At 37.6% G+C, this 23,855-nt stretch overlaps 1 protein-coding gene across 4 annotated transcripts in view; it reads right to left on the bottom strand.

Moving 5' to 3' along the window:
* Positions 1–753: 753 nt before the first annotated feature.
* Positions 754–23,855, bottom strand: part of LOC136706872 (macrophage mannose receptor 1-like) — a 33,727-nt gene continuing 10,625 nt past the window's right edge. Inside the window, exons 12-33 of one of the 4 annotated variants that reach the window (XM_066680566.1) lie at positions 23,558–23,757; positions 22,726–22,850; positions 21,842–21,917; positions 21,664–21,746; positions 21,147–21,220; positions 19,846–19,881; positions 19,594–19,760; positions 18,565–18,626; positions 18,374–18,474; positions 17,343–17,485; positions 17,085–17,187; positions 14,536–14,681; positions 13,515–13,541; positions 9,340–9,451; positions 8,986–9,215; positions 8,465–8,630; positions 7,767–7,925; positions 6,127–6,243; positions 5,134–5,325; positions 3,700–3,732; positions 2,775–2,898; positions 754–2,204 (exon numbers count right to left, since the gene is read on the bottom strand). In XM_066680566.1, coding sequence (XP_066536663.1) covers positions 1,991–2,204; positions 2,775–2,898; positions 3,700–3,732; positions 5,134–5,325; positions 6,127–6,243; positions 7,767–7,925; positions 8,465–8,630; positions 8,986–9,215; positions 9,340–9,451; positions 13,515–13,541; positions 14,536–14,681; positions 17,085–17,187; positions 17,343–17,485; positions 18,374–18,474; positions 18,565–18,626; positions 19,594–19,760; positions 19,846–19,881; positions 21,147–21,220; positions 21,664–21,746; positions 21,842–21,917; positions 22,726–22,850; positions 23,558–23,757 — 2,690 coding nt within the window. In that variant the 3' untranslated portion in view covers positions 754–1,990. Of the gene's footprint in view, positions 2,205–2,774; positions 2,899–3,699; positions 3,733–3,827; positions 3,870–5,133; positions 5,326–6,126; positions 6,244–7,766; positions 7,926–8,464; positions 8,631–8,985; positions 9,216–9,339; positions 9,452–13,514; positions 13,542–14,535; positions 14,682–17,084; positions 17,188–17,342; positions 17,486–18,373; positions 18,475–18,564; positions 18,627–19,593; positions 19,761–19,845; positions 19,882–21,146; positions 21,221–21,663; positions 21,747–21,841; positions 21,918–22,725; positions 22,851–23,557; positions 23,758–23,855 lie in introns of those variants that run through there. The other 3 variants (XM_066680569.1, XM_066680568.1, XM_066680567.1) reach the window with 3 other exon arrangements.

A 23,855-nucleotide genomic window follows, 5' to 3' on the forward strand; every position in this document is an offset into this window, starting at 1 on the left:
GCGAGTGGGTGCTTTTGACTTATAGTATAAAGATAATAATCTTTATAGTCAGATTCCTTATGCTCCACCTGCAATACCCACACTTTGAGAAACGCTGGGTAAGAAGGATATATAAATGTTTTGAACCCCCACCCCACCCCTAAACTATTGCTTTTACCCACTTTTGGGGGGGTTCAAGTCTTATTTAGGGGGGTCAGACCCCCCTAAATAATATAGGGTCCTTATTATTCCTTATTTCCGCCTTAATACATTCATTATAACGGAACTGAACCACAAATTAGATCAGTGATTGATGAAATCGCCATGGCAAAATTTACACTCTCTGATGTTCAGACATGTCCTGAATAGGGTCTTCAGTTTTTATTATCTCATTATAACAGTAAAGAACCGAAAGATTTTATGATTATGTAGAATAGGATGTAGTGCATATCTTTTAAACAGTAATGAAAGAGCATCCTCCTGCACCCAGCACCTCAAGTCTCAACCTGGGATTTGCCTTTGTTCCTTTTTTTTAATAAAGTAAGCTTCCCATATTTTATTTGTTGCTGTAATCTTTAGTAACGCAAGGTAGGTTCTTCTGATTTTCATCTGCCATTATATCTCTGTGTCAGTGGGGAAACTGATGATTGCATCCCCACACATCACTGCAAACCATACTGAGATAAGGACAGGTCACAGACAAACTGTTTACATGCTATGCATGAGTTTTTTTTTTTTTGTTTTTGTTTTTTTAGAGATTTATTAACTGTGGCAAATAAGTAAAATATACATGTGTGCACATGTGATTTAATCTGTCCTGGCAGGATGATCTATAAATGTTTTTAATAGCATATTTCTACACATGCAAACCGAGTTTCTCTGGCTCTTTCTTCTGTCCAATCTGATCTCTCAGGCTTAACATAATCAATAAGCTTAGGCCCTCAGTAAACACAGGATTACTGAAAAGACAATAGTGTTAGAAAAATCTAAATTATGAAAAACTCTCCCTCTAAATTAAAAAATATATATTTCTAAGTAATCAACAACAAGCACATGCCTGTAACTTGGCTATCAACATTTATTAATTCATTCATTCATTGTCTGTAAACACTTATCCAGTTCAGGGTTGTGGTAGGTCCAGAGCCTACCCAGAAACACTGGGCACAAGGCAGAAACACACCCTTGAGAGGGCGCCAATCCTTCACAGGGAGACACACACACATTCACTCACACACTCACACCTATGGACAATTTTTTGAAGTCGCCAGTCCACCTACTAATGTGTGTTTTTGGACAGTGAACCGGAGCACCCGGAGGAAACCCAGGCGGACATGGAGAGAACACATCAAACTCCTCACTGACAGTCAACTTGAACTTGGCAGGACTTGAACCCACTACCTGCTGCACCACTGTGCCATCCTTGGATATCAATAGTGATTCTCAAAGGTTTTAGACAAAATGTGGTTGTATCAAACCAAAACATCCAAGTACCACCTATGAGTTTTATCACAGAACATGTGCACCCCTGGTTCTTCCTCTGTTCTGGGCACAGGTGCAAGCATACTTTTTTTGGCGTGTGTTTGTTGTATTTTGAGATTTGAATTTACACAAAATCATTCTAAAATAAAACTTTTAGAGAGAATATACAAATATCTAGGCCTAAATTGAATTTTACCTTTATGAGAAATTAAGGGAAACGAGCATTTTGAAGGAAACAAAAAAAATTATATCAGTTATGTGCTTTAATAATAGGCTACAGGTAAAAACAGCACATCATTTGGAGCAGGTGCTCACGGCCAATATTGGTGCAATCAGGAGGTCAAGGAGGCACAGCGCTTTTACTGTTAAACAGTGTTTTAAGACTCTATTAGGGCAAAGATCGGCCACATTGTTTTTCTTTCAGCTGAGCGCTCTCTTCTATTTTGTCTTCATGAAGAGAATTCTCACTTTGTTTCTCTCTATTTTTGCCTTGGATTTAGTCCTTCTGGGCTATAGTTTTTTGGGTTTCTTCTCATCTTGTTTCCATTGTTGCCCTTTTTGTAATAAAGTCCAGATTGCTCACGTCTGTCTCTAGCATTTGCTTACGTCCAGTAAGCAGCTGAAACTGGGCCTTATGTACAGTGGTGTGAAATAGTGTTTGCAGTCTTTTGTGACCTCTTGGATGAGTCTTCGCTGCGTTCTTGGGGTAATTTTGCTCGGCTGGCCACTCCTGGGAAGGTTCACCACTGTGAATAATGAATGAATGAATATTTTCACCATTTGTAAATAATGTCTCTCACTGTGGTTCACTGGAGTCCCAAAACTTTAGAAATAGCTTTATAACCTTTTCCAGACCGATAGATCTCACTTACTTTCTTTCTCATTTGAATTTCTTTGGTTCTTGGCATGTCTATTTTTGGTGTACTTTGCTTTGTCAGACAGGTCATTTAAGTGATTTCTTGATTGAGAAGGAATCTAGTGTCACAATGTGGCAGTAATCAAGTCTGGGTGTGCCTAGAAAAATTTAACTCAGGTGTGATAAACCACTGTTATGTTTTAACGGGGGGGGGGGGGGGGGCAACTTTTTCCACACAGGGCCATGTAAGTTTGGACTTTTTGTTCTCCCTTAAGAATAAAATCTTTCATTTAGAAACTGCATCTTGTGTTTACTTGTATTGTCTTTGACTAATATCTAAATTTGCTTGATGATCTGAAACATTTGTGTGACAAACATGCAAAAGAATAAGACATTTTTCACACCACTGTATACACACAATTTACACGTAGTTAAACTAAGACTGTTAAGGAGGCGCTACTCTGGATTGCAGGTTCTCTTGGAGCATCTGCGGTACATGAATGCCAATCCAGCCAGAACACACAGCACTGCAATCACCAGCACCAGAGACACAACACTAAGTACCCTATGTGGTCCAGTTTTACCTGAAGAAAAATAAGAGAAAGCAGCAGTATGACAGTATTACTAGTGTGCCATAAAAACATTCAAGCAGGAAAATTGCCAATTACATAACGTATTAGGATTATGGGTTAGATTTGCAGCCATTCCCTCTAAATTTAGTTTCTGCCAATTCCACTTGTGAGGCAGTGAGACAATTGTACAGTCCACACTACCAACCTGGAAGAATGAGACAGTCAAATCTTTCCTCTGAAAAAAAAAGTCAGCCATAGCTTCTGTTCAAACCACTGGTAAACACAACATGCTTGAAGTACACCACCACCCAGATCTTTAAAAAAAACACCTGCTTTGTTTAGCAATGTGATGAGTGACACTCCTGATAACAGAGCCATCACTGAGAACTCTGCACAATTTGGGAGCAATGTACAGTCTTTTAGAAAGTTTATTTTAAAATGACCCTTCAGTGCAGAATATGTAAGCATTGTAAATTATTTATCATACACGGGCAACTAGCGTGGTTTTACAATTATAGACTATAGTCCATCTTTTGCTCTGCATAAATTGTTAGCTAACGTTTACCTTGTCTTTTAATGGTCAGGATCATCACTAAGCAGGTATTATTTGGGTGGTGGATTATACTTTACACTGCAATTGCACTGATAGGGTCACAGCATGTTATTGTGTTTTGCGCAGATCAATTGTGCAGACTGAAACCAAAAGATTTTTAATGAATGATTGAAATGAACAATTGATGACTCCAGGTTTATGAACAACTTAATTATTTACATGAAAAGAAAACGAATACCATGTTTCTAAATTGTAATTACCTGTGCTCACAATTTTCGTGGGTGGCAACATAACTGCAGAGAAAACAAAGAAATCAAAAGTTTTGATTAGTTTCATATTTAGATCATATTTATATATTTTTATCATTTTGACATTACATAATAATCACCCCTTTATTTTGAACCTCAGTTGACCCTAAAATCTTGTTTTCCTGTTTAAAGCAATAGATGTAAAGTTAGATTAAAACTTGGTTAGAATGCATGCATTTCTTTCAGAAATTCATTAGTGCTGTTGTAAGCCATTAAAAGGTAGAACAGTTTTTGTTTTTTATAAAGTCATTTCTGTGATTATCACATTGAAATACTGACAGACAAATCTACTGTCAGTAACGCCTACAAAAAAACAGAATACAAAGTCATTGAGACAAATTTAGGGCTCCATGTGTTGTCAGTGTGCCTTTAATTATCTAATAACTGAAAATTAAATGAACAAAAAAAAAGTGCAATTAGTTGCCAGGTAGTCTTTAGAGCCCAATGTAATAGGTTAATGAATGAGAAAAGACAATTTGTTTTTTTTCCTCATTCATTTTGTATGCTTTGCTTTGGTGCTTATGCTGAATAATACTTTTTTTTTTTTTTTTTTTGGATTATATTTACTATGTATGTCTTGGTCTCTTGCTCATGTCCTGTTACACCTGTTACTTGGAGGTGACCTTGGGACATTTACAAAACTGCAATAAAAGCTGAAAATCTCAAGTTATTCATTGAATTTCAAATTATTAATTCACTTAAACTTTTAACAGGCAAAATGATACAAACGATATTGAATGTTTCAGTGACAAACTTATTTCTATTTGTTGAAATATATAAAACATTTTAAAGTGGATGCCTGCAACATACTTCAAATTTATGAAAAGCATTCTCAGTCGGTCTAAAGCAGACACAGGCAAGTGCAGATTGATTTCTTTAATCACAAACCGAGAATTAATATGCAATGTCTGATTATCCTCTTTATTACATGCCAAATATTGAATAGGAATCTAGACTGCAGGCAGGTCAATCAAGTACATGCATTCTAGGTTTATGAAGCCAGGCTGTTGTAACTTGCACAAAAATATGGTCTGGCATTGTCCTGTTGATATGGACAAAGTTCCTAGAAAAGACATGCTGGTGGCAGCATATTCATCCATTAATTAATCGTCTGTAACTGCTTATCCAGTTCAGGGTCCCGGTGGGTCCAGCGCCTACCAGGATTCACCCAGAGGAACCCAGAGGACCCAGAGGAAACCCACACAGACACAGAGAGAACACAAACTCCTCACAGACAGTCCATTGGAAAACATTTCTTTGTATATATTTGTCTAGTTAAAGAAAATTACAGAATTTTCTGTATATATCTGTGTAGTTAAACAGATTACAGAATTTTGTGTATATTGAATCTTACAAAACACACACATCACTGACTTGAAAACGTACCTTTGGATGTTTTACAGATGAATGGTGCATGATGGTCACAGCGCTCCTTTGGCCATAACATGGATTTGGTTGAGACTAAGGCACAGTGGAGACTTTCCTCATAATACCGTAAATGAGCAAATTCATGTGGGGCTATAGATTGGTATATGTTACTGTAATCCAGCACACTGTTGTCTACCCAGAGCCAGCGTCCTGTGAAGGTCACAAAATCCTTTAAAAACACTTAGAGGAAACAGAAAAAATATAGTAGAAAAAGTGACTGTCAGCTGATCAAACAGTCTTTTCACGAAATTTGTATATATAGTAATATTTATAGCCACTTTGCACAATGCAGCAGAGGTGTTTTTTTTTTTGTTTGTTTTTTTTTCTCAACCCTGGTCCATGGAGGAACTTTTCCTGGTATATCTATTGCATTCTCTTCTCACAGCTGATCAGATAATCATTCAACTAATCAGTTAATGCACCAGTCCTGTCAGAGCTGCAGTAGTTGGGTTAGAGCAGGGAAACCACTAAAATGGGATTTAGTCTACTTTTGAAGGCAAGTCTGGTCTTCTGAAATGGGACTGCTGTTGGTATTGTCCATATATATATATATATATATATATATATTAGGTTCTCTACATTCTTGAAAAGGCTAATTTTCTTTCAGCCAATTGTCACTTGTTCTAATCATATGTTATTCAGAAACACAGACATTTAAACACTCCACAATACATGGCACACACTGAATTTATTTATTCTACTGTTCTTAATTTTGTCTGATGTCATTCAGAGAAAAAATTGGTTCCCCACGTGAGTCTTTTCTCAGGGACAATTGCTTCTGAATTGAAAATATGAAATCCAAGTGGAGTAGAGGGTATGAGTCCAAGTAAAGACTCATAAAATTCAGAGCCTGAGAGAAGCTGTGAGTATTGAGTCCCTAACTGTACAATGTAGGAAAAGCGACTGTGTAATTAATAAAAGGCATTTGAAAACTGTTCTGTGTAGTATTACCTGCATGGTTCTTGAAGAGGCCAATCCAGAATTGTCTATAATCATTTCTAAGCTGCCTGAGGTTTATTGCCAGGAACTTAGCCTCCACTGGATCCAGAATGCTGACTAGATTAGCTCCTAATGGAAAAAAAATATACATTTTTTTTTCCTTACACCTGTAATCAAGGCATTTAAATGTAATAACATTGTACATGCAAAAGTATGGAAAACCATTAAATAGTTTATTTAGCCATTTTAATAATAAAGCTCCTATAATAATTTTAGATATCTTTATAACTTTATATTGATTCATGATGCACGAGGTAGCACGTGATGTTACTACAATAAAGTCAATGACTATTGAACTCAAAAGAAAATATCAGCACTATTCAGGTGAAGTGTGAAGAGGCAGAGAACTGCATGATGAAAGCCTCTCAAACTGCGTGGAAGGAAAGAATGAGAAATTGGCTAAATGGCTAGAGGAGCTGTAGAACAAAGTTGAGAGACAGGACATGTTACCCTGATACTTTTAACGAAGCTTACATGTAAAGTTGACAGAGACATTACAGGTCCAGCTAATTTTCATCCAATTAGTTTGTTAAATGTAGATTTTAAAATATCTTTAAATGTTATTTTATCAATTTGGATTTATTAAAGATATGTCTTCGATGCACAATTTGAGGAAGATACAGCACCTTATCTGAATGAGTCCATCAAACTTGAGCCCCCACTCAATGCCACTTGATGTTGAGAAGGCATTCAACAGGGTACAGTGGGGGTCCTTGCATGCGACTTTTGAGAACATCCAGCTTTGGAAAATGTATTATATCAGAAACTTCAAACGCAAATCTTAAAGTGGTGGTAATAACTAATAAGATGACATTTTTTAACCGCCAAAAGGCTCTTTCCTTGAAGTTTGTATGGTAGCTCATAAAAAGTATGGGTTATTCCATCTGTGTCAATGTTATTCCTCTCTGTGAAATAATCCATATGCGAAGATAGAAAGAATCATACAGTGGTTTGAAAAAGGAATATGTATATTTAATGATATATTTAATGAGAAAGGCCATCTTATATGTTAACAAATGTTAACTTGGATGATAAGGGCAATTTTTGGAGATTTGCAAATTAGGAACAGTCAAAGAGAAATGCTCTGTCCCAAACAAGAGACAAATACAATAATAGAATATTGCAATCTATCCCGCCCCCTTCAGAAAGCATCTGTTTTATGCTTGGTTTTCCAGAGTCAGCAAAACAGTTGTGAAATCTTAGCTGTCTTCTCTATGAAGACACGTGCTGTCTAATAATGGGCACAAAGGGCAAAAATGATCCATTGTAAAATATAACATTACTGAGTGTTGAAGGATAATGTGTTGGAAACAAGAAACAGGTACATATGTACATGCTTTATGGGAATGCAGAAGGATTTCACTTTTTTGAAAAATAGTACTAAAATGTCTGTGAGAAGGGATTGGTCATGATGCTCCACCAAGATTGTGTCTTTAAGGAGATACATTTGAAATCCCCTATATGTATTAAAAAAAGTTCTCTTGTAACAGTGTATTATTTTAGATTTTGGATTGTAAAAACCAAGAGTTTCATTTACAAAAAAGGTATGTTGAAATTGTGTTCTCATTTTAAAACATGATTATGGCTCTCACCTCTCTTTATACACATTTTAGAAGCTGTTGTCCATGATACCGATCTCTTTACGAATGCATAGCAATGTCCTTTAAAAGGCAACCATGCCATTGGCGGTTCCTCTTCAGTGTCACTGGGGCACATACCTGAGTACAGAGCTGGTGGAGTTGGAGCAATGTCTGTGCAGGAGATCAAGTTATTAAAAAGAGGCAATGCACACCAATTGGACACTCAAATCGCTCTAGCCCAAATCAACACTAATTTCAAATCTAGTGACTCCAGCTTGACTGCCAGTGCTGAAACAATTGTAGAAGCTTTATTTTACATAGAATATTTGATTAATATAGATAAGCCATGCTCAAAGCTAAAGGCAAATCTAAAATTGTCAATCAAAGACTCTAAACTCAGACTCTCATCCCTGTGACTTGACTTGTACACTCATTGAAATTGTGTACTTATATTATTTATAGCCTATCACAGATAAAACAGAGGGATGGAATTTTCTCTTGATGACTTGAATCTTCTAGTAGTCAGGCCACTACACTGCTATCGTGTTAGTATTGTGGCTTTTTACTGTACAAAAGTAAAAAGACGACATTATATTTATTTGTTTATTCAAATGTCTGTTAAGAACAATATATTACAAGCTGTTATACCCGAGGAGAATAAAACCCAGATACAGAGGAATGGTATCATCTCTACACTTATCACAACTTACCTTCTGATTTCTTACACAGGCTGTAATAGGTTTGATTGCACTGGGCAGTTTTCCACGCTCCACCTACATCTGCATAAGCACACGGATTATCCATTTTGGGTTCATTAGAAGACCAATACTCCATGTTCAAATGCCACTTGTCAATCCACTGGAAGTAGCCATCTGTCTGTTCATGAATATAACCAACATATTAATTTCATTAGCAACAGCTTCTTATATACAGAACTTTGACCTTTTCACAAGGCAAGTCAAAATCTTTAAATTCAGTTTAATGTCAGGGTGTAGGCCCAGTACCATATTTCCCTGTCACAAAGGAAAGACAGAACTGTATCCTAGGCAATTTTTAGCAACTGATAACCTTTTCTGTCAATACATTTGATGGGGTATGGTTTCAAATGTAACAGTACCACTCTGGCCAGTTTTGGTTGGGGCTCAAAATCAAGGACAAGTACCTGGTTCTGTCTTGAACCTTGCCTGACCTCTTAGTCTTTTTCAGTGTTTCACACATTCGTCTACAGTACCTCTTCACTGTTAAGGCCAATCCACAGGGGTCTTCCAAGTTCATAGGTCTTCAGCTCAATGTAAGACTGGACAAAGGCTTCTTGAATGCTGGCCAGGTTTGACCCATCAGACTCACAATGTTGTTGTGCTTCTTTCCAGGTCAAATTTGTTTGGACAATCATGTAAAATGAGTTTCCAAGCTTGATAAATGTTCTGGGATCCTCTGTGGAGCTTGGTTCAATAAAAGGATCTGAATAAAAAAAATGTATATAAATATATATAAAAACAAACCAATTATTTAAAAGTCTACCAAACTTAAAAATGACAAGCCAAAAACTACTCAAAATGCTCCCACAATTGTTCTGTAGACTTACCAAGAGCTCGACTACAAATGTAACCACTGGTATCTTTGCAATCTTTTGTCCACCATTTTCCCAGTTCCACTTCCCCCCTTTGTGTGCCACCCATTACTCCACAAAGGTTATCCTAGAAAAATGTTAAATTTCAGGTACAGTAAAGGTATAGTATTCAGATTGTTTTTGCATATATTTAAACTTCTGTCCAATTAAAACTAGGCCTTATTTGATACTTATAATTGGAGACATATCCATGTGCATTAGCATAGGATGATTTTAAATGAAACTGAACAGGAAAAAAAGTATTCAGACACCACAAATCTAATAGGGATTTATTGCATAGCCACAGTTGGTAATACATCTATAATAAGTGCAACTTCTACAATTTTAACAACTCCATGGGTTCAATTTAGTGCTCTCACATTGTGTTAATTCATGTAATTAATCTAGAGACTTCAATGTGTTATTTTTTTTATGCAAATAAATAAGTTTTTCCAGGCAACAACTTCTTCCATAAATTCTCTAATTTTACAGATTCTAGTGATGTATTAGCAGTTTTATTTAGTGATGTAAACAATTTCGCTACTGTTGAATCACAACATCGTCTCTCTCTCTGAAACTTTTACTCAGTAACTTAAGAGTTTCTAAGCCAAATATCATGAAAATACTAACAAGTTTACCATGTATACCACTCTACACATTTGTTTTATTTGCCATTTAAAAAACACGTGTGATTAATCTAGAATAATCACAGAATGCCTGTGTGATTGATATGACTTAAACCAACTGCCAATGTTATATTGGTCCATCCATTTTCCCTTTGATGATATGTAAAATCCAGTGGCGGATGCTGGTCTTTCAATGAGGTCTTTCAGCCTACATCATAAAATGTGTCGGTTTATTTACACAAATTCTACCCTCCGTTCCTTTTCAAGAAAATGATCTGTGACCTTGTCGTACCAACAAGGCGTCTTCTCCAGAGATTTGACTAGTGTCCTCTCAATGGCCAGCAGAGCTAAGCTGCTTAAACGGCCTGGGCCCATGTGAAGTGTGCCTGCCTGTGCTCCCATGGAGCACTAAAGGATCGCTGACTCGCTCATTTCACGGTTAATCAAAAAGGGATTCAGCCTCAGACAGATCATCCAATCATCATGCAGAAGCTGAGCGTCCGGGCCAGCCGAGGCCAGCCCACTGCCCCATAGACCCCCAGAGATGCTGAGTGTCTGATGGGCAGGACAAAGCCCAGCATTTATCCAATGACTCGTCTCGTTTCGTTTCGCTGCACTTCGCTGCTTCGCTATTGAACTCTGTGGATGCTCAGCGTCCTAACTGTTTAAATCACTGAAACTGCGTGAATGATTGAGAGAAAAGCCGTGTCTTTACCAGTGTTAAGAAGCTGATTCTGAACAAAAGTTGAGCACATTGTAGTGCATATTTATTCACTGACATGTACACACAACAGTATATATTTGATCACTTATTTTTTGACATTTTAGGGGAAGCTGAGCTTCCATTGCAGTCTTAGAGCAATCGCCACTGGTAAAATCCCAGTAACATTTGCAAAGGAAAAGCTCTCTGTGAGATTTAAAAGATATCATTTGAAATGGCTACGCTCACTCATCACTGCGGTAAATTAGATTCCTCTTTAGACTGGATAATATTAGAACTTGTATTCCTCATTAATCCAAACAGAAGTATTATCACTGTTCTGCCTTTTGTGAGATTTTTGTTTTGCCTGACCAGTGTAACAGTGATGGCTTATCAGGTTTAAAGTTTAGAGCCAGCCAGGGGTGCATTTCCCATACAACGACAGAAACTAGCATTAAACTAACATGGTACAATTAATCATTAAATTAATCAACATCTGAATTCCAACTGTTTCTCAAAACTGCTGTAGGTTAATTTGAACCATGTTGATTTGAATCAACGTAGTCCGAACTACAAATGGTTCCAGATATTTTGGGTAAAAATCAATGCTTCTACACTGGAACAGAAAGGAAAACCTATAAGCTATTCCAATACATTTACAGCATCCATCAGCAAAACAAAAATAAATATATTAATAAATTCAAAAGGAGAACGTTGAGCTAGGAACTGTGTGCAGTGGGTTATACATGCTAGTGTCTCACTCAACACAGAATCCTGAGTCCTGATACCTAACTTAATATTTTCATAGGCCTAGAAATCACAAGGATAAATTAAAAGGGGCAGCAATATGTTGTCTTTGTGTGTGCTCTGTTTGGTCTTTTACCTCTGGGTGGGTCATGTATTAATTACAAACCTTTTATCATGGTGGAAGTCTGTGTGAACACCTGCTGCTTCTTTATGCTCTATATGCTCATATATGTCTATGGTATGCACACCTCCTAGACCTCTGCCCCATGCCAACCTCCTCTTAAAACATTAACATCTGGCCACCTGCTGTGTGATACACCGGGCCCTTCAACACCAGCCATTCCCCTCCATGGGCCCCCTCAATATCAGGCACCCCCAGCATCCCCTAGACCCGCAGAGTTCCCTCAGCGTGGGAGCTCATCTGCCCATTCTTTTACTTCACCAGTGACCCTCACAGACACACCAGCACAGAACCATCCACTACCAGTGAAGTGAAGAACCCCTCAAATCTGAAGCAGAAAAAATCTATTCTGAAGCATATCATGGAGGAACTTGCAGCCCTGAGGGAACAGAATCAGTGTCAACATGGAGGGACAACGGCCTAACGGAGGGAGAAACTGGCCTTCCTGGCTAGCAAGCCCAGTGTCACCATGTTGCCAATAATTATTCCATCTGTATACATATGCCCATGAATAAAATCTGCCTGTCAATTAACTCCAAGTGTTTCCTTTTCCTTATATGATGAACAACGGCAGCATTACAGCATATTATAGCACTGAATCATCATCACAGGCTCTGTAGTCAGTTTATGTATGTGAATGCATTCATACACACCTCCTTTAACCCTCCTGAAGTTCTTTCAGATGAGGTAATCTAGTGTGAATTACACTTAGCTACAACTAGGGTGAACTCAGGAGACAAAAAACACTTCTTACATAGTTCTCCTTTAAAAAGGAGTGTATAAGCCCATAAATTGATAGGAGAAAAAAGGCAATTATAAAACCCACCAGTTTTTGGTAGGGAAAGGAACAAAGGACACCAAAGGAAAGGCTAGGGGTCAAAAAATAAAAAAAGTGAACAACTTGTGAACAAAGTGAAATCTTCACAGGCTCAACAAAAGATGATAGCAAGGGGGAGTGCATAACTCTCTGCCCTTTTGCCAATATTACCAGCCGTCTCGTTCGCCCCACACTTGAGGCAAAGACACAGCAAGGGGTGTCTCAAGCTGAGCTCTTATATAGCCCTCTGCCCAGGTGTAGTGCATTGTGCTTGATTGGCCCTGGGAGATGGACGTTGTCTCCCTCTGCTGGCTGGAGGGAGCCCTGCGCCCAACCCAAAGTTTCAAATGTGTTCCAAGAAGGTTAGCAATAGCTCAATAGATTTCTGTAATTGCGTATTGTTTATAATGTCGCTGATAACTCCAGAAAGCATGAGAACAAGCTTGATATATTTATTTATTGCATTTCTATGCTTAAAATCTTTGCTGAATTTTCTTTTCAAAGTCATCTACAATTCTACCCTATCAGTGAATCTCCCCATAACACAGAGTGCCACCAGCCCCGGATGGATAGGGGTTCGTTAGCACATGCTTCCTCTGAGACAGGTGAGGCCACACTAATGCATTTTTCAAACTGCTTCGAATGCAATGCCACTGAAATATTTGTGTTTAGATCAGCTGATAGACAAGCTACAGCAATAATGTTTTATCCACCCTTATAAAGTGGCCAACTGTGCTCTTTAGAAACTCCTGAGCTTGGACGGTTGAGGCATCACTTGTATTCAAATAACCAATGTTTAGACTGCTTCACTAGTCAGTGCCCCAGCCTGATTTTTAAATTTAACCTTTATAAAGGTGCATATTTCATTAAACCATCTGCTACAGTGCACTTCTCCTGTGTTCATTGTTCAATGTTTTAGTACAAATGCACACTTTTTGTTCATATTAATAAATAAAACATATAAATGTCATTATATGTACATACATTGATATATGCTGAAGATATACTGAAAAACAAAAACGGAGTCTGAATACTTGTTTCCTTATTGTAATAGTCATGTATCCTCAAAATAACCTTTACCTCAAAAGTCTTCCAAACATCCAAATACTGTAAGAAAGAGAATTTCATAAGAACATTGTATAAATGCAAATCATTTATATCAGAACATTAATAACAATAACAATAATAATAATAATAATATCCCCGCCTTGCACCCAATGATTCCAGGTAGGCTCTGGACCCACCGTGACCCTGAATTGGATAAACAGTTACAGATAATGGATGGATGGATTGATAATAATAATAATAATAATAATAATAATAATAATAATAATAATAATAATGTAAAATATCATATATAGAGATTATCATCAACCTGTTACTGATTTTCATGTTTTATCTGGGCTAATTACTTTTTAGTAATTTTGCAATTATTGTTATGTCACATTTTAACAATGATAATAGTAATAACTATAATAACCAGATTTGCATAATAAATAGAAATACAGTGTATGCAGGGTAACACGTCTGATGTAATAAATAGTAGAGAAAGAGAGGAAAGAATGGAGACACAATTTGAAAGGAATAGAAGAGAAATTAAATGTAACTGTGCTCTCTGGATTAATATTATGTTATTCTTGTTTGTCTGAGATGAGCTGGAGTGGCATTTATAATCCATATCAAATAATCCAACATCAGTACCTGTCCTCACTCATGGTTTTGTGAGTGTATGTTATCAAAAAAAAGGTATGTTTGAAAATCTAGTGTAAAATCTTATCCAAAAAGATGCAGCTTGTTTGAATATGGGAACCAACTACTCATTACTAGCCTTAATTAAAAGAGAAATATTTAATGAGCAGCTGTCTACAAACTTCTGGCCATAAAGTGAAAAAAAAAAACAATATCTAAGGTAAGATATTTACAAAGACTCAGTTGTATAAACATAAATTATTTCACATTTACACAAGACTGTCAAATAAAAAGTCCCTGTTTAAAATCACCTGGTAATTCAGAGTTAAACTGCAACAATATATTAGTTACTTTGAATTACTCAAGTCACATTAAAACCCTTTGTAATTAACCAGTGGATTGACGAGCTTACCATAATATGATCATCTGCTGATTTGGCAAAGGCTGTGTAACCATAACGACTTCCATCTGTCCATCGAATTCTTTTTTCCACCAAATTATTCAGGCCATGCCATAAATCTGGGGTGTTGGCATCGTCCATCTTTGAGGTTAAGAAGGCTAGAACAAAAAGTGAGGACAAAGGACAATGCTAAATAATTAAAGACTCTGGCGTGTAAGGAGTCACACCTTAGTGGTCACCAGTCATGCTCCAGGTAATTTAGTTTCAGCTCTCTTACACACTTGACCAAACTAAAGTCTGAGTTTATCACTGTCCAAAAAGTCATTAATTTATTAATTAATTCATCTTCTGTAACCACGCTGGACAGAGCACCAGTCCATCACAGCCAAAAGTATACTAGATTACTACTGGAGAACAGTTCTGTGCCTTGCTCAAGGCTACCTCAGCCCTCAATCCACAGCTGAGCAATGCTCCGAACCCACAACTGCTTCCGGGGCACTGAGGATGGCTGCCTGCTGCTCTGGGTGTGTGTTCACAGCCCCTAGTGCACTAGTGTGTGTGTGTGCGTGTGTGTGTGTATGTGTGTGTTCACTGCCACAGATGGGTTAAATGCGGAAAACATGTTTCATTGTACATTGTACAATGACAAATAATTGTACATTATTATAAGACACTATCATTATTATTATTGGAACATAACTCTGCAGGAAGGTAGACCTTGAGGGGCTAGTAAAGTTTAAAAGTTTTAAAGTTTAAAATAATTGTTCCCAAAAATATTGTTAAAAAGAAGTATCTTAAAAAAATTCTACACACACTGTAAGACTCAATATTTGCACTCCGGCCTACCCAATGTTTCTGCTGAATTGAATCTGATGTCACAGTGTAGAGTAGCTGCCATATTGGGGACCTACTCATTACAACTTATAGTTCGCTAAAAATTATTTTTGACTTACAACGCACTATGTGAGTGCAGAAGACATTATTTTATGACTGACATTCTGCCCTATGGAGAGTGTAGGGAAACAGTTGGGCTGTGGCCTCGACTTCACTGGCCTCGGCTTCACTCAGTGGGAGGCATCCTCATCACAAGCCCAGACCACCTCAATTGACTCCACTCAACGTGAAGGAGCAGTGACTCTACTCCAAACTGCTCCCTAATCATTGAGCTCCTTACACGTTCACAGAAAGTATGCTCAGCAACCCGTCGGAGAAAGCTCTTTTCAGTTGCTTGTATCGATGATCTTGTTCTTTCGGCCATTACCCAGAGCTCAGGACCATAGGTGAGAGTGGGGACGTAGACTGACCATTAAATTGAAAGCTTTGCTTTATAGCTCAACTCTCTCTTTACCACGATGATCCAGTATAGTGACAGCATTACTGCAGATGCTTCACCTAACCTCACAATCTCTTTTCTCACCACTCATCAACAAGAACCCGAGATACTTGAGCTCCTTCACTTGGGCTAGGTTCTCATCCCCTACCCAAAGGGAGCATGCCATCTGTTTCCGGGAGATAACCATGGCCTCAGACTTGGAAGTGCTGATCTGCATACCGACTGCTTCACACTTGGCTGCAAACTGCTCAAGTAAACCCTGGAGGCCTCCATACAAAGAAGCCAGAAGAACAACATCATCCACAAACAGCAGAGATGCCATCCACTCACGAGGCTATGCCTCGCCACCCTGTCCATGAATATCAGGAACAGGAGTGGAGACAAGGCACAGCTCTGATGGAGTCCAACGCCCACATTGAACAAGTTTGACTGCTTGTTGAACACATTGACACATTGAACACAACTCAAACTCTGAGAGTACAATGACTATACGGCTCGCCGGAGCAACCCTGGCACCCCATACTCACAAAGCACCTCCCACAGAATGTTTTGGAGAACACGGTCGTACGCATACTCCAGATTCACAAAGCATGTGTAGAGTGCAATAGCAAACTCCCACGCTCCCTCAATCATCTGTGAAAAAGTAAAGAGCTGGTACACAGTTCCACGGCCAGGACGAAATCCCATTTTTTATCCAAAATCCTAGGTTCAGCTATCAGTTTCTCCTTTCCTGCACCCTGGCATAGACTTTCTCAGGGAGACAGAGAATGCCACGTGATGCCACGATAATTGGCACAATATCTCTGGTCCCCTTTTTTAAAAATAGGAACCACCATCCCCGTTTGCCAATCCAAAAGCACCGTTCCTGAGGTCCATGCAATATTGTAGAGGCGTGTCAGCCAAGACAGCCCCACAGTATCGAGTGCCTTTAGTAATTCTGGGTGACTGCCCGAGCTGTTGGAATGTTTTCCAGAACCTCTTTGAGGCTGCCTGGAAGTCATTCTCCATGGCCTCTCCAAACTCTTCCCATGCTCTGGATTTTGCTTCTGCAACTGCCACAGCTGCAGCCTTTTTCACTGCCAGTATCTGTAGTCTGTAATCTGCAGTTCATATACTCATATATAGCAATGTTTAATGTAGTACGGTTTTTAACTAATTGACTGGAATAAATTAGCACAAGTACCCAATAACCAACAAATAAGTTTGTGATCAATAAACTGGGTCTGACCTTGTATAAATTTATTATTAATAGAAGCTAAGGTTCCTCCAAGGCTTCGGCAGAATGATCTGGCTTCCTCCCAGGTTTTCAGGTCCTGTCCTATCTTGTAACACTGTATTTAAGCAAACAGAATTAAGACATATGCAACAAAATAAAAAAACAAAATTATTATACTCTTCAGACATTTAGATCATTAGAGATTATAGAGACAAATTAAATTGTTGCTGAGAGTAAAATTAATGTTTTCATATTAAAAACTACCATCACCTTTGTCTGAAATTTCATCCAGTCAGGAGCGCAGCCTCCTTTAGGGAGCTCAGGGAGGACAGATGGAGGATAGGCTGGGACAGAACCATTTCGTTTACAGATAAACATCTCAGAATCACCACAGTTCCCACTTTCCCAAAGCCCTGGAAAAGAGGGTGTTTTATAATTTTGGCCACAATTGTGAGAAAATAAATCCATCTGGTTATAGGGGCTCCCATGTGGTGAAAAGATCTGCGTAGCCCTTTCACTGGGAGATCAGCTGTGCCCCAACCATCTAAAGCTGGGAGTCCAGGTAAGCACATTTTACTCTAAGTTGGTAAGACAGTCCCGCTCTCTCCTCATTACTGCTTATCAATGTGGATGTCTGTCAGATGAGGTAATCTGGGCTAATCTGGGAAGTTGGTGCTCTCCTTTAGCATCTTGAATGGTTCAGTGCCACAGGCTGATCGCCTCCTTGCCACGCTTTATTGATGCTGTAAATTCATGCAAAATGAGCTCCGACCAAGTATTGAGTGCATTTACTGTATATACTTTTCTGTACGCCAACATTTCTGTATTAAAAATAATTTTTTACATTGTTCAATAATCAAATTTTCTGAGATAATAATTTTCGGATTCATTTGTTGTAAGCCATAATCATCAACATTAAAATAAATAGACGCTTGAAGTAGATCACTCTGTTTGAAATGAATGTATAATATATGAGTTTCACTTTATTAATTAAATTACTGAAATAAATTAACTTTTAAATATTTGATGATATTCTAATTTATTGAGATGCAACTGTATGTTTGTTTACTATATATTAACGTCACCAATTCTTTTAGCCAGTGGCACTGTGCTTTTCTGGTTTTCTCCGGTCTCTGTGTTCTGGAGCAGTTATGTTGATTTGTTTAAAATCAGTTTTATTTTATTTATATTTTATTTATTTAGGATGTTAAAACTTTTTAACATTCCAATGGCATGAAATGGTATTAAAATAGCAATTATTTTTTTATTTATCGTAATTTCCACTGTGGTGATTTACTTACCATGAGAATAGCTCATTTTTACACAGTGTTCATCATTGTTGAGAAAGGCCGGCTGGTTTTGAGCCCATGCCTGAAACACTACTGGTGATCCATCCATCCACCTATTCAAAGAACAGTTCATTGTTGTTAATATCCTTGATGTGATTTTATGGATGGTCAGTGTAGTGTATGATATTCTTAGGAAAACTTACGACAGTGACTTGTCCAGGTCAATATACAGTCCTATATAATATTTTTTATGTGTTGCTTTAATCTGTAACACACAAAGATGAAAAGATAATCACAGCACCCGACAATTACTGTGAACATATGAACATTATTGTTCAGCTCTGTCATAGTTTCAGACTCAGATATGAAGCAGTCCGGCTGTGTATATGATTTATTACTTAGTGGTTAATTGTATGAAACATATGTATTTCTTTTTTTAAATTGTGACCTCTCATTTACACAATGCCACAAAATGCCATTAAATCCTCACAAAAATGTCATAACATAAGTGATGAAGAAAAACTTATTCATGTATGTGTATATTGAATGTATGTATGAACACAAATGTCCAGATAATTAGTCAAATCTGAATGAATCCATGTGTGAACAGAGCATGTCATTTATCAGAGAATGCACAGTGAATTCATGCCTTGATATACTTCAGTGTGCAAATGTAGATCTATAGATTCAGACGTTCTGCAAAAACTCGCCAGACTTCACAGATACATCCAGATTCACAGATACGTTGGCAGTAGTGTAAACAAAGAAGCCTAGGTGTTTCTGTCCCCAGCGTTACCACTCAGCCCAGACCATCTGAGAGATTTAATCCTCCACAAAGGGCTACCTTGAGGCCTCCACCCAGTTGGCCATGCCTAGATTATACTCATCAGATGCCCAAGTCAACTTAAATGACTAAACAGAAAAGACAGTTGGCACAGAAAGTATGTTTTGTTCTTTTGGTCATTTCTTAAAACTCATGACCTGTTGTGAGGGTGGAGACTTAAATAGATTTGCTATTCTGTTCAAACATATTATGAACAAGACTGGAAACAAGGCACAGCCTTGAGGGAGTCCAGCAATCATTTTTATTAGGCCTTATTTAATGTCAATAATGCAGACACTGCTTACGCTCCAGAAGAACAAGGACCAAATGGCTCATTTCGGTGCATCTCTCAAAGATCACCCAAGAGAACATGGTCATAAGTGGTCCCATGTTTCCCCATCAACTTTACCCAATGCCATAGAAATATTCTCTCCTCTTCATCATTGATGACCACAAGATCACTGTGCCTACTTCTACAGTATTCCCGTCCTTCATCCATAGAGACAGAGTGACCATCGAAAATATAATACTGATTGTCTCTGAATATGGTCCAGGAATCTTTTGTTTTATTGTATTCTGTGAAAGCAAGGACGAAATAATTAGTTATTCAGTTGTAACCAGTAGGCCCATGTGTGCATTGTTCACTGTTCAGGTAACTTACTTTTACTTGTAATATTCACTTCCTTTGGTGTCACACCTAGAGGGAGACAGAGGCCAAATAAAAGAACACCACAGTAATAGTCCTCCTGTTTGCACATTTCAATTTGACAGCTTCAACAACAAAACAAACTATTAAAAATGTTCATGCTTTGTCTTTTGTCTTTCAGATTTATTACATATTTCATTGTTTTCAGGAGACCTTTAATGTTTCAAAAACTTTGATTAGAACTTTGATTATTTAAGTCATCCCAAACATGATGTTGATATCTGGGCTCAGGGGCAGTCATTAAACGAAAAACAGACTAAAATTCCTTCTCTCAGTAAGGATTCCTTGACAGCTCAACACTCTTTCAGTTTCCATGCATTGATTTGTCATCTCACAGTTTTCTCCCATCTGTCAAAGATGAAAAGTTTAAGTAGTGTTTATGTGTTTTAGTGTTTTAGAACATACAGGCCTTTGGTGCTTGTTAGGAGTCTCCTTTTTTCTATATGCTTGAAGGAGAACACTTAAGTGTCCAATTCAGTCATGCCATCTAACAGATTTTGGCATTGGCTAACATTGTGCTGAGTGTTGAGGGCGGAGGAAGGTCCTTCCTACCCACACAGAGGGAGCAAAAATAACTGTGCCCTTGCACTATTAGTCTGTCTTTTTAAATAGTCTTGTTTTATTTTTACCTAAATTTTTAGGGTTACTTTGACTTATTTCATTGGAGTAATGCACTTAATGCATAAAAACAAAGCTCTAGCACCATATATGGGCCTCAAGTTCAATTGCGTGCCAGCTCCGACATGTGGGGAATTAAGAGGTCCTGGGTGGTCCTGTTTGGAATTGTTGGACCTCTGGCCACACCCCTGAGTCTGGTAATTCCAAGAATAAAGTCTGAATGTTTAAAGAAAAAAGGCTCTAAAATTCTCTGTGAATATTCTAACCTTATCAGCATCTAAAAATTCTTGATGAGAGATTTAGTCAGTATTTTCCATTTGACACTTTTCCTGTGAAGTGTGGGTTTGTGTTGGATTTGAGCGAATACAGCCAAAATGCAATTTATTCTCAAGCAAATTAGTGCTGTAGTCACAATTTTGCTTTTCAAGAAAGAGTGTTTAAAGGGAGTATTTCTTTTTAATTTTTTTAGATTGGGGTGACTTTTGGCAAACTTTGTGTCATTTTAAAGGGTGCCATGATTAAAAGAAATGTTGAGAAAAACTGAGTTTAATTTACTCCAACTGAAACTAGGATTTAAAAAACTCTTCTCCCTAATCATATGCATTTAGGAACTGGAATCAGGAATTCTAATTGTTTACCTTTTCTAATCTCACAGTACCAAGCATTTCTGTCTTCACACTGCAAATCTTCCCATTCTTCTTTTTGTCCATATCTAATAAAACCAGAGGTGGACAATAAATAGTTACATTTACTCAAGTACATATACTTGCGTTCTATGCAAGGGTATTAGTAAAGGACTACTAAAGGACAACTGTACACCCCTCACTTTAGTTTTTAATGTGATTCTGTTTTGTTGATGTGATGCTTTGGGTTTGGTCACCACTGCCGCTGGCAGAGATTTACCATATTATTCCACATAAAAAAGATCCAAAAACACAAGTCATACACTTTTCAGTTCCCCTGCTGAATAATGCTGGATGTATTAAGAAGGTCCACTGCAGCACTTGAAATTTTTCAGTATTTCAGTTTCTCATTCGAGCCTCAACTTCTTTACTTCTACTGATTTTTTTGTTTGGAAAAATATTTTTGTTGCAGTCATTATTTTATCCCAATAATAATAATAAAATACAACTTAAATATGGAATATCTACTCACTGCTTATTAAAATGCATTGTAACACATTTTTCCCTGTTGTGTAAATTGTTTGGTTCCCCTCGTGCCCAACTCTCATAGGACGTCTGAAAGAGAAGAAATGAAAGTTTATTTATGTCATAGCTCACAAAAGCCCATTGAAGAGTCACAGGAAAGATGATGAAATTCAAATCACAATCACCGGTGAGCCATCACTCCATGTGTAACCAGCAGTGGGATTCTGGAGGTTGTAGCCAATCCATGCTGTTAATGGAAAACTGCAAATATAATATATTACCCAGCATTATTATTAACCAACAATATCTGTGCATAATAAATCCTGATATAAAAGACAGAGATGGAAGTCACTTGTCAATATCTCCTCTGGCTTTATTTCAAACCAGCACAGAGTGGATTACACTTAGCAGTTTTTACAACTCAGTGCCACCTCTGGACTGAGAATAGACCAACAACCAGAAATATCTAGCCAACAATGGCACCCTGATTTTTGCCATACACCAAAGAATTGAAATATACTTGAGCACATATGTACTTAAAAATATATATATATATTCCACTGAATATGAGCAAATATATACACATTAATATAGCTTTTTTGTATTTAAAATATCATATTTGCATTTACTTGTGTAAATATGAGATTGTTGTGAAGTCAAATGTTAAAACACTTGTGAGATCAGTTAAAAAGACCAATCTGTAATACTGACAGCAAGAATTTAAAAGGAGAACTGCAATGTAAATTCTAGACACAAGAGAGAGTGTGTTTACACACCATAATCTGAAGATATTCTAATGTTGTCTCTCTTCCCTTGTGGTTCAATGGCTGCAGCACGCTATGTTTGTGCCAGGTATTGTGTTTCATACCAGGCAACCTTGGGTGTGCAACTTCACTGGGATTGGCCAGTGGGCACAATTGAGTTCCACTCTAGAATGGACCTCCTCAAAGAAAAATATACTGGCTGCATCACTACTGTCAGAGTTGCCAGTGCTTCAACTTTGCATATTTACTTTTTACATTTTATAATAAAGGTGTAACAGGTGTAAACGTCACTATTAATATCTTACTATTTACGGTGTATCACTGGAATGTCATCAGAACTATGGAGGCTCAGCAGATCTCCCCCAGTTTCCCGGCAGAAATCAAGAGCCTCAAACCACATCTTTTCCTTGTTGCGTTCCACCTTATACAACTGCAACAAAATGAGCAAAAAACAAACCTGTGATGAGAACTAGTGGCTGATAAGGTAGCTGGGCCATTTATAAAGTTATAAAGGTTTGTTTACATGCACCTTAGCCACATTCATAATCATACTGTTATAGAGCTTTGTAAGCATTTCACAGTGCAAATCAACCATTACTTGTTCGGTATATTTGTTGTTTTGACAGTGCGAGTGCAAATACACCCATTCTGCTCCCATCCAGGCCCGATGTTGCAACACTTCTGTAAAAACTTACTAAAATATCAAAATTTAGGTAACCCTTCAATTTCTTCATCAGAAGCTTCCTTTTACATCATAAGACAGGTGCTATTTTTTCTATTTTTTGGGTTTTATGCAGTTAAAACACCACACAGCTCAGCTATTCCACATTTACAATGCATTTCCTCAATTAGTCTGTTCTCTAACTACCCACAACCACTGAAAACATTCATTGTAAAATAGCATGTGTCATCTACAAAGTACAAATCCTAAATAAATTAATAATTATAATTTGTTGACATGGAATCTGTGGTGGGGATAAATGTGACTTTTATTGAATTAAACTTAACGTTTTGTAAAATTATGACTTTAACCCATTATTCAGTCACCTTGTTATATCATTATTTTATCATAATATATTATCACAGCATTGTCCCAATTTATCACTGTATTATAAATTTTGATTATTCTGATTATACCTTGAAACAGTAATGTCTGTTTACAAGTGGATACCAGCCCTCACTGCAACCAAGAGGTGATGTGGTTGGGGGGGCCAGAGTTGTGATTACTCCCTCAGCTTTCTGCTTGCAGATATATTTCTCTGCATTAGTGCAGCTCAACACATCCCATAATCCAGCAAGTACTCCAGTGGTCATGGCAACACAGCCTTGTTTTCCTCCTGTAATATTGTATTTGCAGTTATTAAGCTATAGCATTATAAATCTCTTTAAATTGTATGTATTTTACGGATGAAGCCCAGTATATCTTAGTCTATAC

Source organism: Hoplias malabaricus, chromosome 9, assembly GCF_029633855.1.
Source record: "Hoplias malabaricus isolate fHopMal1 chromosome 9, fHopMal1.hap1, whole genome shotgun sequence".
Taxonomy (NCBI): Eukaryota; Metazoa; Chordata; class Actinopteri; order Characiformes; family Erythrinidae; genus Hoplias; species Hoplias malabaricus.